Source organism: Myotis davidii, unplaced genomic scaffold (assembly GCF_000327345.1).
Source record: "Myotis davidii unplaced genomic scaffold, ASM32734v1 scaffold205, whole genome shotgun sequence".
Taxonomy (NCBI): Eukaryota; Metazoa; Chordata; class Mammalia; order Chiroptera; family Vespertilionidae; genus Myotis; species Myotis davidii.
The window spans coordinates 5869751-5887070 of NW_006297573.1; the positions used below are offsets into that span (position 1 = coordinate 5869751).

The window sequence follows — 17320 nt, forward strand, 5'->3', positions numbered from 1 at the left end:
ATACTTAGAATCCAAAATGTTGTTTTTATTTACAAACTTGTAAGTATTACACTTTACTGAAAAGGAAGATGCTGAAGTAAGGTCTTGTTCCCTCAGTGCTGTGAGGCACAATATTTAGGAATAAAGCCTTTTGAATCTTAAAAGGAAAGGAAAACAACTCCAAACAGCAAACATTGGTAGTGGTAATGTGGTGATAACAACCCATCATCATTATTCAAGAACACACAGGTTTCCATCATTAAAATACTATTTTAAAGACCACAACGGTTTATAACCTTCATTTGTGGAAAAGCCTGCGGCATGAGAGGAATAAGTAATTTATATTTGTGCAATCTCATGTTCTTGTGTAATTACCAGTTGGGACTTAAGCCAGCGGTTCTATGCTTTTTCAACAGGTCTGGATTTGTATGCATGTGTTGAGGGGAGTTGCTGCTGTTGGTGACTATAAATTTCACCTCCTTAGTGTTTGGTCTAAGATGGCACCGGGATACTTCATTATGTCTCCTTAGAAGTTTGCTCTTAATAGGAATTGGCTGAGCTTCATCCCCAGTAGAGGGAGGAGAGAATGAAATACACTGTAATTCTAGAAGATGGCAACATTAAAAAAAGCAATTTCACTCTGCTTTCATTTTTCCTACCCTGTCTACATGGATATTACTGAAAACTAATCACAGCTAAGTCAGCTACTAGGTCCATTAATATATAGTGATGTAACCTTGCAGTTTTATGAATCTTTGCCTTTTTTTCACTTCCAAATCCCTTATTTTTTTCTTTCTTTTAATTCCTTCCCTCTGTTATCCCTCTCCCTTTATCCTGAAATATGATATATGTAGCTCTTTCAACTGCTTTCAATTATACTTACCATCAGCCTTCATATCTCCATATTTTAGATTCAAGCTATTCCTTTTGCCTAGAATATGTTCACCCCCCCCGAATAACTTGTATATATTCTTCAAGTTTCAGCTCACACACAATCAAATGAACTAAGTTGTGTCAAGCTACATGTCCAACTTATATATCAATATTTGTTTCATGAATGAAAGCATAACTAAAGCAAGTCTTTATCAATTTTTCTTCTTCCCATGTCTTCATCTTTATAGCTCAAGAACAAGAGTCATATATCAGTCTATTGATATTTTACAAATGTCAGCATGGGCTCCAGGGTCTGACTTTGCCTCTCTGGATTAAATCCTGCCTCTACCCTCTAAATATGCAAACTTTTGGTTCAATATCTTCTTCCCTGCAACTGTAATCATAGTACCATCTCTTGCATAAGATTATTGTGAGGATTTGATGAAATATGCACCTGAGCATTTAAAAAAATCATATCTATTATTGCGAACTGAAGCTTATTTTTTATATCACATTCACTGATTCATCAACTCTACGATTTGAATGTCCCCTCAAGTGTCTATTAAAATTTACAAGCATTTCATGTTATCACAAGAAAGACTGTTCTAATGTGAGAGAATGTGAAAATTATGTTTTTTATTATATTCACACAAAATAGTTACACCAAGTTGTCCAAATGCATTTGGTGAATTGAAGCCTCCAATCTTACACATTTTTATACATATATCTATGCATTTGTAAATACACACATATGTAAAAGATACATATTTTCTTCTAAAATAAAGTGCCCAAGTCTTGATATATGGGGGCAAAATAAGGAAAAAAGAATCATAAGTTTCTATCAGTTATAGACTATGCATTTTCACAATAAAAGAAACTGTTTTATACACATTTATTTGGGTATAGTGAACTTGAATCAGCCACTCTTTTCTGAATTCTCCTACATGAATTAATTTATCCAAAATACAGGGTGGGGCAAAAGTAAGTTTATAGTTGTGAGTACACAAAACACAGATTATTCTGGTATTATTATTTATTAATTATTTTCCACATGAACAGCTGTAAACCTACTTTTGTCCTAACCTGAATTAGAAGAAGTCATGTAACCAACGTAATGCATCAGAGGCCGGTTTTTCTTACTGTGTCTGGCACAGAGCTTGGCTCCCCAATACAAGGGTATTTCAGCTTTATTCTTAATTTTTCTGCTTTTGGACTGTTGTCTTTCTGCTAAGGTGATAAGCAGAGAGAGAAATGAATCAGATACCTCTAATTCTAAACCCTCTGTTAGCATTCAATAAAGTTAGGGTTTGGTGAAAAGATTCCTAGTGTCATTACTTCACCCCAGGCTTGGTGAGAAAGTGCGTAGCAGGATCTGAACAGAGGGGTCCTGCTGCCTCTGTTATAATGAACTCTTGTTGGAGTCACAGAAGAAGATTAGGGTGCGATGATCAATAAATAGATCATTGAGAGAACCAATTGAAATGGAATTCTCTACTACACAATGGAAAACCTTGGGAGAACATGTTTGAATTTAAGAACAAAATAAAGGTTCAAGAAAAACAAGATAATACAACATAATTCAGAAAATCCTTGCTTCAAATAGGAACCAGGACACCATTCCATGCTCCAATCTTTCAGCTACTCTTCCTGCGTTTTTACTGTATTTCCTATTGTCTTGAACTTCTAAGGTGATCATTTGTAGACTTTGATGAGAAAAGGAATTTAAAAATGCCTTCGAAAAGATTTCAGCCTACTGAAGCAAAGTGATGATGCCTAAAAACAGCTTAACATGAACCCAGGCATGTCAGAATCTCTGGTGATTACATGTCCAAATTGCAAGAAAGTGTACCTTATTCAAGCAGGGAAGGGAGTAATTGTCAGCACTGAAATTGCATAAAACACTCTATAACTTCTCAACATATAGGAGGCTGGGAACAAGGGGAAGCTCAGATAGTTCCCAGAGTTAGAGTGAGGGCTGGAGTATTTTCTTTTATTGGGGGGGATATAAAAGGGAAAAGGACAAGAAAGTGTTTCCAATGACCTCCGCAGGGCCTTCGCGAGAACGGAGCTGCCTAGCTACTGATTTTGGTGAGCATCTTGTTAATGGCTTGCTTGACGTGTGTGGTGGAGCTGCGTCGCCTTGTCTTGCCCTGCACCATCCTCCGGCGACGCACCTCTCGACACAGCTCATAGAATATCTCCGTGATGTTCCCTTCTCCAGTGCAGGCAGAACACTCGTAGAAAGCACATGCCAATTCCGTGGCCAGCTTCTCTCCTTCTTCAGTACTGACCTGCCTGGAGTGGTCCAAGTCAGCTTTGTTTCCAACCAAGATGAGAGTCACATTCTTGGGCTTCTTGATCTCATCCAGAATGTTCTTCAGGGGCAGCATTTCCTCAAAACTTCCTCGGTCAGTGATGTCATAGACCAGCACAAAGCCTTCCCCCCATCGCATGTGTCCTTCCCTTTGAATGGTGTCTTCCTGATGGCAAGAAAACACAGCCGTCAGGAGACCTGGAAGTAATCCCCGTGCAGAGATGCTGCTGATGTTAAGAGTGATCCCTTAATGACTATTCTTTCCAGTCAGTGTCATTAAAAGTTCTTGACAAGCTTACCCTCTCAAATTGGTTGAGAATAAAAGCATTCCTTACTCATAGCAAGGTATTTTAGGAAACTAGAACTTCTCTGTCTGCTTAGTCCTTAACTTTCTGCTTTTAATTTTTCTTGCTACATCATTAAATCTTTAATCACAAGAACTATAAAGAAAGTACCCTCTTAGTTAAGCACACTGCCTCTGAGACTTCATTACAATTAAGGAATTAGCAAACAGGTAACAAAGTAGACCTTACCTCACCCCTTAGAGATCAGAATTAGAGGCACAGCTTAGTGAAATAGTTTTGATTTTTTGTTGTTTATTTGTTTTATCTCTATATTCTTCAGATTATGGATAATTAGCCACCAAGGGCAGAAAAAATGAATAATCATATAAAGAGTCAAACTCAGAGTCTGGGGCTTTTGGCTTTTTTTCCCTCCTATTTCAATTCTCTCAAAAATATGTAGTACCAATAATGATAGAAACTCATTTGAAGTGATTTTCAAAGGGTGTTTGAAAACGAATGCTCTGAGAACTTCTGTAAAGAAAGATTCCTGTTTAACTTTATCAGAGCATTTCAAAACACTTTTAAGCATGAAAATCTATTAATATCTTGCAATTCGCCCCTTAAAATATGGGTGGGCAATGTGAATGTTATGGTATTTTCCAAACCCCTTGAAGTACTGAGTAATTTACATAAAGATGCATACACAGGCTGTTGCAAATACATCGATAGATAAATACTTAGATAATTAAATTAAAATGTCTTTATGAATCACTGGTTAATTATAGTAAAGTATCTTTCAAAGGGTGTGATCACTCCTTCCTAGGAAGGCAGCATGTGTGATTTGAAAATGTATTGCCTTCATGGGCTCAGTGACTTCTGCAGGCATGTACTTCCCTGCTGCCTCTTTCTAGAGTCAGTTCTGGGTAGAAGGTGAGAACATGTATAGGAAACAGATGGTGATGAGAAATAAAAGTATATAGTTACTTGCAAGAACATTTCTTGGATTAAATACTTTAATGACAGTCTTCTTGGGGTCATAGGTCACTGATAAGCACCATGAAATCCTTTAGCTTCCTAATTCTCATTCCTAGTGATCATTCCTATCTTTGGGAACTAAACCTATCTATGAACCCATTGGTAACTCAGAACTGACTGACCTCAGAGCAAATTTATATTAAATAAATTGTTATTGTTTAATGATATGGCTCATATTTTCAATAGGGTGTGGTGAGGTCTAGAAAGAATATTAAAGGCGAGATTCCTAAGATAAAAGATTCTGAGGTCATATAAATTCAGTATATTATATACTGAAGTTCTTAATGAGTTAATTTACACATAAGCATAATAAATGCTCTGAGAACTTCTATAAAGAAAGATTCCTGTTTAACTTTATCAGAGCATTTCAAAAACACTTTTAAGCATGAAAATCTATTAATATCTTGCAATTCGCCCCTCAAAATATGGGTGGGCAATGTGAATGTTATGGTATTTTTCAAACCCCTTGAATTACTGAGTAATTTATATAAGGATGCATACACAGGCTGTTGCAAATACATTGATATACACTTACTTAGATAATTAAATTAAAATGTCTTTATGAATAACTGGTTTATTATAGGAAAGTATCTTTTGTTCATATTATGCACAGCTCATTTGAACCAAAAAAATATTTTAGCTGAACCACTTATTCACCTGACCAGCAGTATCTAGTATCTCCATGGTGACAACTTCATCATCGATAGTTGCTTGGTGTCGGTAGGTTGATTCTGAGGGAATGATAAAAAAAAAAAAAGAGAGAGAAAAAGAAGATAAAAAGGTAAATAAGATCATGGTTTGATTTGATCCTTAAAATTACAAATTTGTTACAGGAGTACGCCTGTTTTGTGGTATAAGGGAATGTGCACAGCAGGAAGGAAAGAAGGACTGCAAGAATGTGCCATCTTCATATCCTTAGAGTTCCCGGAAGTAACAGGTAACAGATTTTCAGGATATGGCACATGAGAGTCTCTTTGCTTCTCACTCATTTTAATCTCCAATGAGGCCAGCTTCCTGATGCTCTCTTCCTTCTACAATGAGGCCTCCACATCCTAAAATGAGAAAGTTATTCCTACAGAATGCATTCTACCTTGATACTAAAAAATCCAGTTTTTGGAAATCACTGTTTGTTACTGTTCCGGACAAGACGACATATAAGCAGGAGCTTCCAATTTCTTTCTAGACCTCAATCCTAGAAATGTAATAGGCATTAGAAGAAGGTGATGGTTATCCATGTAAAAATGATCATGTAAAACTATGAGAAACGCTTGTGGCTGTAGAAAGTGAATGGGCCCTGACGTGAGAAAAGTAGAGGAGGGCTAGGCAGTATGAAGGGGAGATGGAACAAAGCAGAGTTCTCTTGCTCTTGTTGCCTCTTCAGGGTAGAAAAACAATGGCAGCTCAGCACCAGGCAGGGGTGGGGAACATCTAGCCCAGCCGTGGGCAAACTACGGCCTGCGGGCTGGGTCCGCCCGGTTGAAATGAATAAAACTAAAAAAAAAAAAAAAAAAAAAGACCATACCCTTTTATGTAATGATGTTTACTTTGAATTTATATTAGTTCACACAAACACTCCATCCATGCTTTTGTTCCGGCCCTCCGGTCCAGTTTAAGAACCCATTGTGGCCCTCGAGTCAAAAAGTTTGCCCACCCCTGATAGCCTGTGGGCTGTATAAGGCCTGACAAATCATTTGCTCTGGCCCTGCCAAGGCATTAGGGGTGAGTTAATTAAATGTTTGATCAAATATAGCAGGCTAATTTTTAAGTTGATAATTTTGTATGGCCCACAAATGATGTTAAAAATATCCAAATGACCCTTGTCAGAAAAAGGTTCCCCACCCCTGATAGAATGGTCCCCAAGCTCTACTGGGGTGAGAAGTTAGCAGGTGTAAGAATTTTTTGTGGCTCTGAATGTGCCCCTTAGCACATGAAATGGAAACCAGAGGTTAAAATAAATACCAATTAGTGCTGCTCTATATGAAAATCCAAGAAGATAAGAGAAAAGAAGTAAAAGAGAAAACAGTAGGAAAGAACGTTAGATAAAGATAGCAAAAACCAAAGCACGGTGCTTGAAAAAAAATTTTTTAAAAAAGAGGTAGGCAGGGAGGTAAAAATCTTGCAATGCTATCTAGTAAATTAAGAGAGAGGGTGCAAACATACAAAATTTAACACAAAAAGAGGAAATAGCTACATAGTTTGATGAAATAAAATAATATTAGGAACTATATAACAACTGATTTCAAACCCTAATAAATTCTGGGAGAAGACAATGCATAGATTAGAACAATGAGAAATAGAATAGTTAACTAATTATAGCCAGTAACTACACTTAAGTGCTAATTGTAGATTTCTCCCAATCATAAAAAAACAATTGCATACAATTGGCTTTACAGGAGATTTCAATTAAACATTAAACACATTGTTCTAGAAAATATAAAAAGGTCAGCTACCCAATTCCTTTTATGGGGCATTATGTTGATTCTCATAAGAAGTATTACAAGAGAAATAAGAGAAAAAAAAGAAATTGTAGGCTCATAGATTTAAAAAATCCTAAATCAAATATTATTCAATTGAATCCAACAGTTGTAATAAGAAAAGTACGCCATGATCAGGTAGAGTTTATTTCAGGACTGAAAAGACTGTTTAAAATCTATTAATGCAATTTAACACATTAAGGGACTAAAGGGGGAAAAATCACATGATTACCTCTATAGGTAGATCTAGAGCAAGATAAAATCTACATAAATTTAAAATGTATGCATATACAAAAATACATTTTTTCAAAACTATGTATGTATATGTATGTATGTATGTATGTATGTATAGATATATATATATGTAAGCTTGCACATACTGCTTACCATTTGAACAAGAATTGTTCTAAATGCTTTACTCATATTAACTCACTTAATTCTCGAAAGTATCTCATGAAGTATGTGTTACCATTAGCTCCATTTTATATGAGGAAACATTTAGGCACAGCATCACTAAATAACTTGCTACAGGTCACACAGTGGCAAGAGGTAAGTGGATTGGAACCCAGGAAGACTGGCTTTGGAAATTTCAGCTTTTAACCTCTATGCTAAGTTTCAACCATGTTGGATTATATACCTGTAGAAAGAGGAGGGCCAATGGTGTCAGAATAGGGGACGTGGGAAAAGTTAAATGAAATAAAGGCCTCACACCTATCTGACAGGGTACCAGGACCAGAACAGAGTGACTAACTTAAGTATTAATTTCATTAGCTCAATTATTTGCATCTAACCTACTCAAATCACTAACCAATCGGCAAACCAAATAAACCTAGAAGTTTCTTTCCCATCAGGGTTGCTGGTAAGCCAGTGCTTTTAGTTTTTTCCCCTATTTACCGCATGGTCCTGACTTTCACTTCTTCATCTCATCAAATATTTTATAGTTCTTTTTTGGCCACGGTTTTACGTTACTTTGCTGTAAATCTACTCAAAATACAAACTATAAGAAGGAGACTTAACCCAGTAGCATAACTGCCACCAGCCCTGGACAATGATTACTGTCCTGGGCACGGCACACTGCTGATGTCTTTACTGAGAATTAAAATTTAAAGATGAGATTATACTCTCATCTTTATATTTTAAGAAATATTGTTCTCATTCTCCTAGAATATGCAATCCATAGGTGGTAAGTCCAGTTCTCAATTCTAGGCCATTCCACCCACTTACTCTTTTAAGTTAAAGGGCAGATTGTTGTTTTGCGTGACTTAATGCCCTAAAATACCATTTACAGCGACTCATCGCTAAGTGTCCTCTCATTCATTTCCTTCTTCATCCCCAGAGTCCCAGCTTGGGACGGAGAGGCCCAAGAGAGCAGCTCTGGCGCTGGGGTCCACGCCCTGTGTCTCCTCCGTGCTGCCTCCTCTCTTTAAGGGGCTGGCATCAGCCCAGCCCGGGAGCCTGGAAAACGGAGTCTGGGCTCTCTTCCATCTCTTTGCACCAAAAGTCTGACAGACAGGGACATTTTTCTCTGCTGCTTCCATGATAAATAGGATATGAATTTCAACCACAGAAGACCGCAGTGGGGGAAATAGAACATAATGGAAACTGTATGAAGTTGCGTGATTCTGTGGCTGTTAGTGAACCGAAACGAAAACGATGAAATGCAGGAAATGAGGGAATGTCTGCCACCGACGTAGCCGCGGGTGGCAGCAGTCATTTCATCTGAGCCGAGTGCTCGTTTCATGCCATTTTGAGCATTTTTTCCGTTGAGTCTCTTCTCTCCTTCGGCACCCCTGACTACAAGTAAAACAGTGGAAGTGCCGCCCAGACAGGCAAAAGGCTGTACCATGTGCTAGTTTTTCTAAAGATAATTCTAAAAAAAAAAAAATGTATTAGGTACTTTTTAAAACTAATCTCTGCTATTTATTTTAATAAAACATTTTTATTGATTTTAGAGGGGAGAGTTAGAAACATCAATGAGAGAGAAACATTGATCACCTGCCTCCTGCACGCCCCCTACTGGGAATTGAGCCCATAACCCCGGGCATGTGCCCTGACCAGGAATCCAACTGTGACCTCCTGGTGCATGGATCAACGCTCAGACACTGAGACACACCAGCTGGGCTCCACTATTCATTTTAGAATATTAAAGAAAATGTGTATGTGTTTGAAGGGTAGAAATACTTTTCATTTTTCTCATACTGACAGAAAATGACATTTTCAGTCTTTTTTATGAAGTGTAGGGGGATGATTATCTAAGAGATATTTCTAAATGAACCAAAATGTTGTATACTTGTAAAACTAATATTAGTACGAATATGGAATTGGGCATATTAAAGATTATGTCTGGATTGCACTGTATATGAAAGATACATGGCTTAAAGCGTACATTCAGTAAATAGAAGTATATTTTTATAAATAGAAGTATATTTTGTATACTCTAAGAGAAACTGATGCTCAAAGAGGTCTTGTATGGTTGATCCTTTCACTAGTTTAGCTTTTGTAGTAAATTTTAACATATTAATATGGACAATTGGCCAATACAGTAACAACAGCAGTTAGTAACATTGATTTGTGCTAGAGTTGAAATTGTACTGACTTGAGTTCTATTGCTGGTCTAACCACAAACTAGTCACATAATCGTGGATAAATTTACTTGGTTGGACACTTATTCTTATTTGTCCAATGCTGATCTCAAAGTTCCTTTCTGTGCCAGTATTAAAGAACTATTGAATAGTTCTTTGAGTTGGTTAAGTACTTCTGCTTTAATCTTCGGTGGAGAGACTCGTTCTAGGTGTGTCCCTCTCTTTGTATGAGCCTTTCTAAGCAGAAATGCAGGCAGGAAGAACCAACCACAAAATAATATCACCACTGAGTTCAGTATGTCTCCCAATTCCTACCCTCATTCTTGTCTGAGTCTTTACTAACTAGATAGACACCATGATCTATTCAAACACAGAGCCGGGTGCCTCTATGGGGCAAAAGTAGTGGTCAGTGCTGAAAGGCAATCTCTCTTAATGCCCCCAACACACCACACACACCACACCACACACACACACACACAATTGCACACGATCTAAACTTTTGTCTGTGTTCTCTGACATGTTCAGTATTTTCTGAGGGTAATCTGACTCTTGGAGATTCAATTCTCTCCTGGGATCTATTCAGAACATGGATCCTATTGTTTTGCAACCAGAACATTGCTGCTACCACCATCAAGAAGTTTTCCTGATTAGGTGGTCTAATTTCTAAATCTCACAGGCTGCAGTGGTGATTTTCAAATGCTGTGCTTGACCAGCTCTGACCTCTGACAAAGATTTCACTGACCCACAATGAAATGAGAAAAATTTAGGGGCATTTATAATTGCTCAATGTAAATAAATGATTGAATATTTTTCTTAGATTATTATATCCTCCCAAACTTCTGAATGCTAAAAATATTTCTTCTTTTATGGAATGCAAGTGTCTATTAAGGGAACAAATTTAGTTCTTCCTTACCCTCTGCCCCTTGTTTACACCCCTAATCATAATTCCTACAATATTCCCTCTCCATTAAAAAACAAACAGGAGGGAGAGGAAGGAAGAGATTAATCAAAGAACTTATATGCATATATGTATAGCCCATGGACATAGACAATAGGGTGGTGAAGGCCTGGGGCAGGGTGGGAATCAGGTGGTGGGGGGAAAGGGAAAAAAGAAGGGGGGACATCTGCAGTACTCTCAACAATGAAAATATTTAAAAAAAAACACACAAACAAACAAATACCAAAACAAAAACATTGTATCCTGACATCTAAAAAGTTGGGAATCACTGGCTATTATAGTAGCAAACATTTCCTTCATAGAATTATTTCAGAGTAGTAAATATTCCATTTTTAAAAAAATATATTTTATTGATTTTTTACAGAGAGGAAGGAAGAGGGATAGAAAGTTAGAAACATCGATCAGCTGACTCCTGCACACTCCCTACTGGGGATGTTTGAGTCCGCAGGCCGACACTCTATCCACTGAGCCAAACAGGTTAGGGCCCATTTTTATTAGTATGTTGAATGGTGTTTATGCCCTTCAACTTCTCATGAAACAATAATTCTGTTACAGATTGAAAAAAAACTGCTCCATATTTTTAAGGAAGGCACTGAATTCAGAATTTAAGACTATTTTTTTGCAATTACCCTACTTTGCTCTTTAAATTTTTATTATCCAATTACAGTTGCTATTCGATTTTATTTTATATTAGTTTCAGGTGTACAGCATAGTGGTTAGACAATTATTTAATTTACAAAGTGATCCCCCTGATAATTCAAGTACCCACCTTTGCTTTTTAATGTAGCCTTCTCTATTGGTGGTGGATTTGAAAACTCTATGACAGTATAAAGTTTAGTTCCGGAAATGCTGACAGCTCTTCGGTCAAATGGAACTCCTCTAGGCTAGAACATTCGTGACTTCTCACACGTGCGCACACACAGACACACACCACTTTCCAGCATGAGTCCATGAAAGCCTCACCTGGGAGTGAGTCATACAGCAGCTATTCCTGACGTCTGATCAACGTTCTTGTTGCTTAGCAGCTGCAACCCTTTCAGAGCAGTACGGTACAAGGTCACTCAAAACAGTTTCATTATTCTAGTGAGGAAGCCTGCACCACAGATAACTGATGCAGGCAGAATTCTATCTACAACAATTGTTTCTCAGAATTGATGAAACAAAAACAAAAGGAAAATTGGTTCACCTAAGGTATTAACAAGAGTAATGACTGGAACATATTCAGAGAGAGTTCAAAATTCTTATGAGATCATTTTTATCAGCTTCATCTTTTGTTGAGATGTACTGGTATAACTAAATGAAATTAGTATTTTTCTACTGAACTTCTATAAATCATTAAGAGTCTCAGGAACTTTGTAAAGCTTATATAAGTAATAAAAATTAAGAAGAGAGTGAGTATTTAGGTGGAACAAATAACAGAAATGAATGGTTTTGTAAAAAAAACCAAATGCATTTTTAAATCCAATTACATCATTTTAAAATTAGGTTATGGCTATATTAAAAACATATTAAAATTATTGATGTTGAAAAACAATTTACCTAAAAGGAAAAACAGAGAAGTAAAGATCTCTTAGGTTAAAAAATGGACTATCATAAAGATGTTAATCTTCTCAAAGTAATTTATAGTTTTGATGCCCTTCCAATAAAAATTATGTCATATTATGACAGAGTTTTAAAAATTGACCTGGAAAAATAAACTGGAAATAGCAGCCAAGATAATTTTGTAAAATTGAAAAGAAGGAAGACTTTCTCTACTTGGGTATTGTGTTCTAAAGAGCACATAATCATCAAGAGTGTGGTACTTGTGTAGGATGTGAAAAGCAAATTTAGAACTAGTTCCTGGTGTAAATGACCATTACACCTGTAAATGATCCAGTATACCTGGGTTCAACCAACTGTGCATCAGAAATACTTGAAAATAAAAGGTTATATGTTGCTAACATGTACTATGTAGTCGGGTCTGTACTGAACATATACCAATATTTTTCTTGTCATCATTCCCTAAACAATACAGTGTTAACAACTGTATTAGTATTATAAGTAATCTAAAGATAAAGTATATGGGAGGATGTGTAGCTTATATGCTAATCCTATATAACTTTATATAAGAGATTCCAAAGACAACTGATTGCATAAAAAGCAGCATTAGAAGTAGAGGGGAAAGGTGGAGTATTTCATAAATAATAGGGTAATAAATTGATAAACTATTTGAAAAAATTGTTAGGCTTTCAGCTTATACTTCTCACTAAAGTAAGTTCCAGATAGATTAAAACGTTAAAATGAAATAAACAATAAAATCATTCTATCCCCTTACCTGTTCAATTTTCCTTCAGAGTACTTATTGCAATTGACACATTTAGTTGGCTATTGACTCTTCTTCCTTTTTTTAAAATATACTTTATTGGTTTTTTACAGAGAGGAAGGGAGAGGGATAGAGAGTTAGAAACATCGATCAGCTGCCTCCCGCACACCTCCTACCGGGATGGGCCGGCAGCCAAGGTACATGCCCTTGACCGGAATCAAACCTGGGACCTTTCGGTCCACAGGCCGATGCTCTATCCACTGAGCCAAACCGGTTAGGGCTGACTCTTCTTTCTTTACCAATGAGCTCAAAAGAGCCAAAGCTCTCTCTTTCTGCCTATTGATTTATCCTCAGCACCTAGAATAATCTGACACATAGGAGCCTTTGACAAACATTTGTGAATGGATGAGGAAAGCAATGAAAGGAGGCACAGGGGGAGAAAAAGTTCCCTTTTAAACTGAACATAGGTGACAACTGCAACAACAGTGACAGCAACAAAAACAGCCCCAGAACAAAAACACCCAGGAATCCTCTCTGCCCATTTCACCATCTGAGCCAGGCCAGCTCTGCCTGGGACACGGGCCTGGGAGTGAAATACTGTATGCCTTTCCCTCTTCCTCTGGGTTTCAGTGTTGATGCCCTTTAGGAAACCAACCGGGCATGACAAACAAAAACTCAAAGGCTTCATTCAGAGTAAAATCTGAAGCTTAACTTAGAGCCTCTGGATTTTTAGCATTATTTATAAGATAACTAAATATATTTCTAATGAATACTCTGTTTTGAAAAATACATGTGATAAATACTTAAAGCATTGACATTATTGCTATTTTCAAGATACATATGTCAATTTATGCTTCTTCTTTTGTATTTTTAAAATGGGCTCAAAGCAGTTTCATGGGGGATGAAAGAGGGAGGAACACAATTTATTTATACATTTTCCCCAAATCAGTGTTCATAAGCTTTAATTTACTGTTACACTCTCCTTAACATGCCATTCTATCCCACATCAAAGTAGCCAGGCCCACTGTATCCTCTGTCTGCCTTTGGAACGATGCCATGTTTCCTAATGAAAGAGCATCATTTGTACCCACTCCTTCTTGTCTCTGATTTGACCTGATTTTTTCCTCTGAGCATTAAAATCCTGCATTAAAATCTAAGCACAACAGCATGCAACACGCATCTATAGCTTCTTAGAGGAAGTCTCCGCATGATTCAATAAAGCACTTCTAAGACATCTGCAAGGTGCTTAAAAATGTTGCAACATAAAATGCCATTCTCTCTTTAGGGTCATAAACTTTGATTGGAGAGTAGGAGGAAAGAAAACTTGACCTACCGAGGGTGGGATCGTATTCCCAGATGAACCGCTTGGTCAGGAATCGCACTACAAGAGCTGTGGGGAAAAAGAGCAACATATCAAACATATTGGTTAATTTTCTTATAGTTTTTGTCCTTACAAGGAAAGAGAAATAGCCCATCAAATTATATGTGTTTTGTATTTCCTTGGAATATAAACCCAATACATTTATTTATGTTTACTCAATTTCTTTTTCAATTTTATACTGTGGCTTAAAAACTGGTGTACTGTTTTACTGGGTTTATTATGGATTAATCAACACTTAGATTTGTTACGTTAGCCACAGGATTAAAACCCAACAAATAAAAAAAATCACAATGTGAAAATGCTCAATGTAAAATTTTTAGCCAAACAATGAATTCAGACATGAGCATCACAATACAGGTGTCTAAGCTTTGACTATTGATAACAATTGATACAGGTGAGTTTTAGATGTGATATAATTGTTCCTGTAATGAGAAGACCACTAGCTGGTTATTTGTATTATGAAAATATTCCAGATTAAGTATTTTATTAGTGACTCATTAAAGTTTATCAAAAGCAATGCTGCTGAAATACTAGAGTCGGGGCAAGGATCTGGCACTGTGCTAGGCACTTCACTTGCATAATCTCCTTAACCCTCACTTCATCCCTAGGAGGCAGGTACTGGGATTGGCCCCATTTTTCAGATAAAAAACTGAGATCCTGAGAATTAACTAATTTAATTGAGCTCACCTGCTAGTTAGTGGCTGAGTCTGGTTTTTCACCCAAGAAGTCTCTTTCCAAGCCTGTAATTTGTCCATTATACTAAAGGGAATTTAAGGCCTAGCCCTAGGCCAGTGGTCGGCAAACCGCGGCTCACAAGCCACATGCGGCTCTTTGTCCCCTTGAATGTGGCTCTTCCACAAAATACCACAGTAGTTTTTAAGAAATTTTTTAGAGGGGAGTGTCATAGACCCTACAAAAATGCAATAAAAACTTTGGACTCTTTCTCTGGAAAAATATACACACGGTTTGGTACACAATGTCGGCAGCTCATGAACTCTCTGAAGATGGTGGGTCTTCCTGAGATCCCACTGACCCCAACTAAAGAATCAATTTCTGTCATATTTTATACTTTAAAATTTATTTATTATTTGTGTATTTTTATGGAAATGCCCTGTATATAGTAGTCTAAAGATACTCCATAAAGAAATATGACTAGTTCATTGAAAGTTACTGTCAGTATTTTCTTTATCTACTAGAGGCCCAGTTGCACGAAATTTGTGCACTCAGGGGGGTTCCCTCAGCCAGGCCTGCACCCTCTCACAGTTTGGGAGCTTTTAAGGGATGTGTGACTGCTGGCTTAGGCCTGCTCCCCATGGAGGTGGGAGAGGCTCCCACCACTGCTGCTGCACTTGCCAGCCATGAGCCTGGCTTCTGCCTGAGCAGTGCTCCTTCTGTGGGAATGCACTGACCACCAGGGGAAAGCTCCTGCATTGAGTGTCTGCCCCCTGGTGGTCAGTGTGCGTCATAGTGACTGGTCGTTTGCCTCGGGCCAAAACAGGCTGACATCCCCCAAGCGGTCCCAGATTGTGAGAGGGCATATGCCAGGCTGAGGGGCACCACTGGGGCATGATTGGGGCCAGACCCCAGTAGCAAGCTAACCTACCAGTCAGAGTGTCTGCCCCCTGGTGGTCAGTGCACATCATAGCGACTGGTTGACGGGTCGACTGTCTGCCCCTTGGTGGTCAGTGCACGTCATAGTGAGCGGTTGAGCGACCTTAGCTTATCATTAACATATTACACTTAGATTGGTTGAACGGCCGACCAGATGACTGGACACTTAGCATATTAGGCTTTTATTAATAGGATTGCTTATGTTAGAATCAACGGAGAGATCTATATCCACGATCATAGTGTTTTATATGAGAGATCACAGTGCCCATTGCAACGAGAACCTCATAAAACAGGCCACAAGCATACGTGGCTTGGCTAGAGACTAAAAGTAGCAATTTGTTTCTAATTACTGAGCGTAAGGCTGGATGTGAGCCAACATTTTTTGCAGTGCCTAAAGTAGCAGGCCACTGACCCTGCAGTACTTCCCACAGGGAGTGCACTGTGGTTTGATCTTCAGTTTTCGGTCTGTCACTCCTCACTCTCTTGAGACTAACGCAGTCTTTTTATTGGCATGTAAGAAGTCGTAAGCACCAGACAGATATTTTTCTGTTTTTTTTTTTCAACTGGTGAAGAAGAGTTTATTCACATGTTGTTCTTTTTTTTAAAGGATGGTGTTGAATATCAAAGAGATATGTGCTTTAGAGTCTGTTGGGTACATATAGAAGAGTAAAATAAACGTCCTTATTTTAAAATGTCAATATTTACAAGACTTCAGAATCTTTATACTCTTTGTAGCTATTTAAATTCACAGGAAAAAAACTGGATATAAAGCAAAAAATTTGCAAGAGGTCACGTAGTTTTCCAAAATGGTTTTAGGGACATGCAAGCAAAAATAATTTAAAAAATTAAAAACTGATTAGGCCTATTGCTGATCTTTTTTAAAAAACTGAATTTATTGGGATGACATTGGTTCACAAAATCATACAGGTTTCAAGTGTACAACTCAACAAAACCTCATCTGCATTCTGCATTGTGTGCCCATTGCCCCAAGCACAGTCTCCATCCCCATTTTCCTCCCCTTTGCCCACCTCCACCCAGCCCCTGCCCCCCCTTGCCCTCTGGATATCACCATACTGTCATCTGTGTCTATGTATGATCCTATCTACACTAATAAAAGAGAAACATGGTAATTGGCGTACGACCGCTACCCTTTTCATTGGCTAATCAGTGAGATATGCAAATTAACTGTCAACTAAGATGGCAGTTAACCGCCAAAAAAGATGGCGGCTAATTTGCATATTGCAGGCAGGATGGTACAGCGCCATCGGAGAGCAGGTTGAGGGCGTGAGTGCCGGCGGTCGCCCGGGACCCGATCCCGCCGGCAGACCCAGACACGGGCCTGCGGGGCGACTGCGGCATCCGCCCGTACTCACGCCCCCAAACCGGACGGATCCTGCTGGCAGACCAGGATGCGGGCCAGCGGGGCGGCTGCAGCGTCCGCCCACACTCACGGGGGCGTGAGTGCTGGCGGTCGCCTGGGACCCGATCCTGCCGGCAGACCCAGACCCCCCTGGGCTGGGGGTGCTG

General features: G+C 38.3%; 1 protein-coding gene across 2 annotated transcripts in view; it reads right to left on the reverse strand.

Annotated features, from left to right (window-relative positions):
* Positions 1 to 1463: 1463 nt before the first annotated feature.
* RERG (RAS-like, estrogen-regulated, growth inhibitor) overlaps positions 1464 to 17320 on the reverse strand; it is a 103874-nt gene continuing 88017 nt past the window's right edge. For both annotated transcript variants that reach the window (XM_006773259.2, XM_015570180.1), the window contains 3 exons: positions 14135 to 14191; positions 5143 to 5216; positions 1464 to 3332 (listed from right to left, as the gene is read on the reverse strand). In XM_006773259.2, the coding sequence (XP_006773322.1) occupies positions 2925 to 3332; positions 5143 to 5216; positions 14135 to 14191 (539 nt within the window). In that variant the 3' untranslated portion in view covers positions 1464 to 2924. The remainder of the gene's footprint in view (positions 3333 to 5142; positions 5217 to 14134; positions 14192 to 17320) is intronic.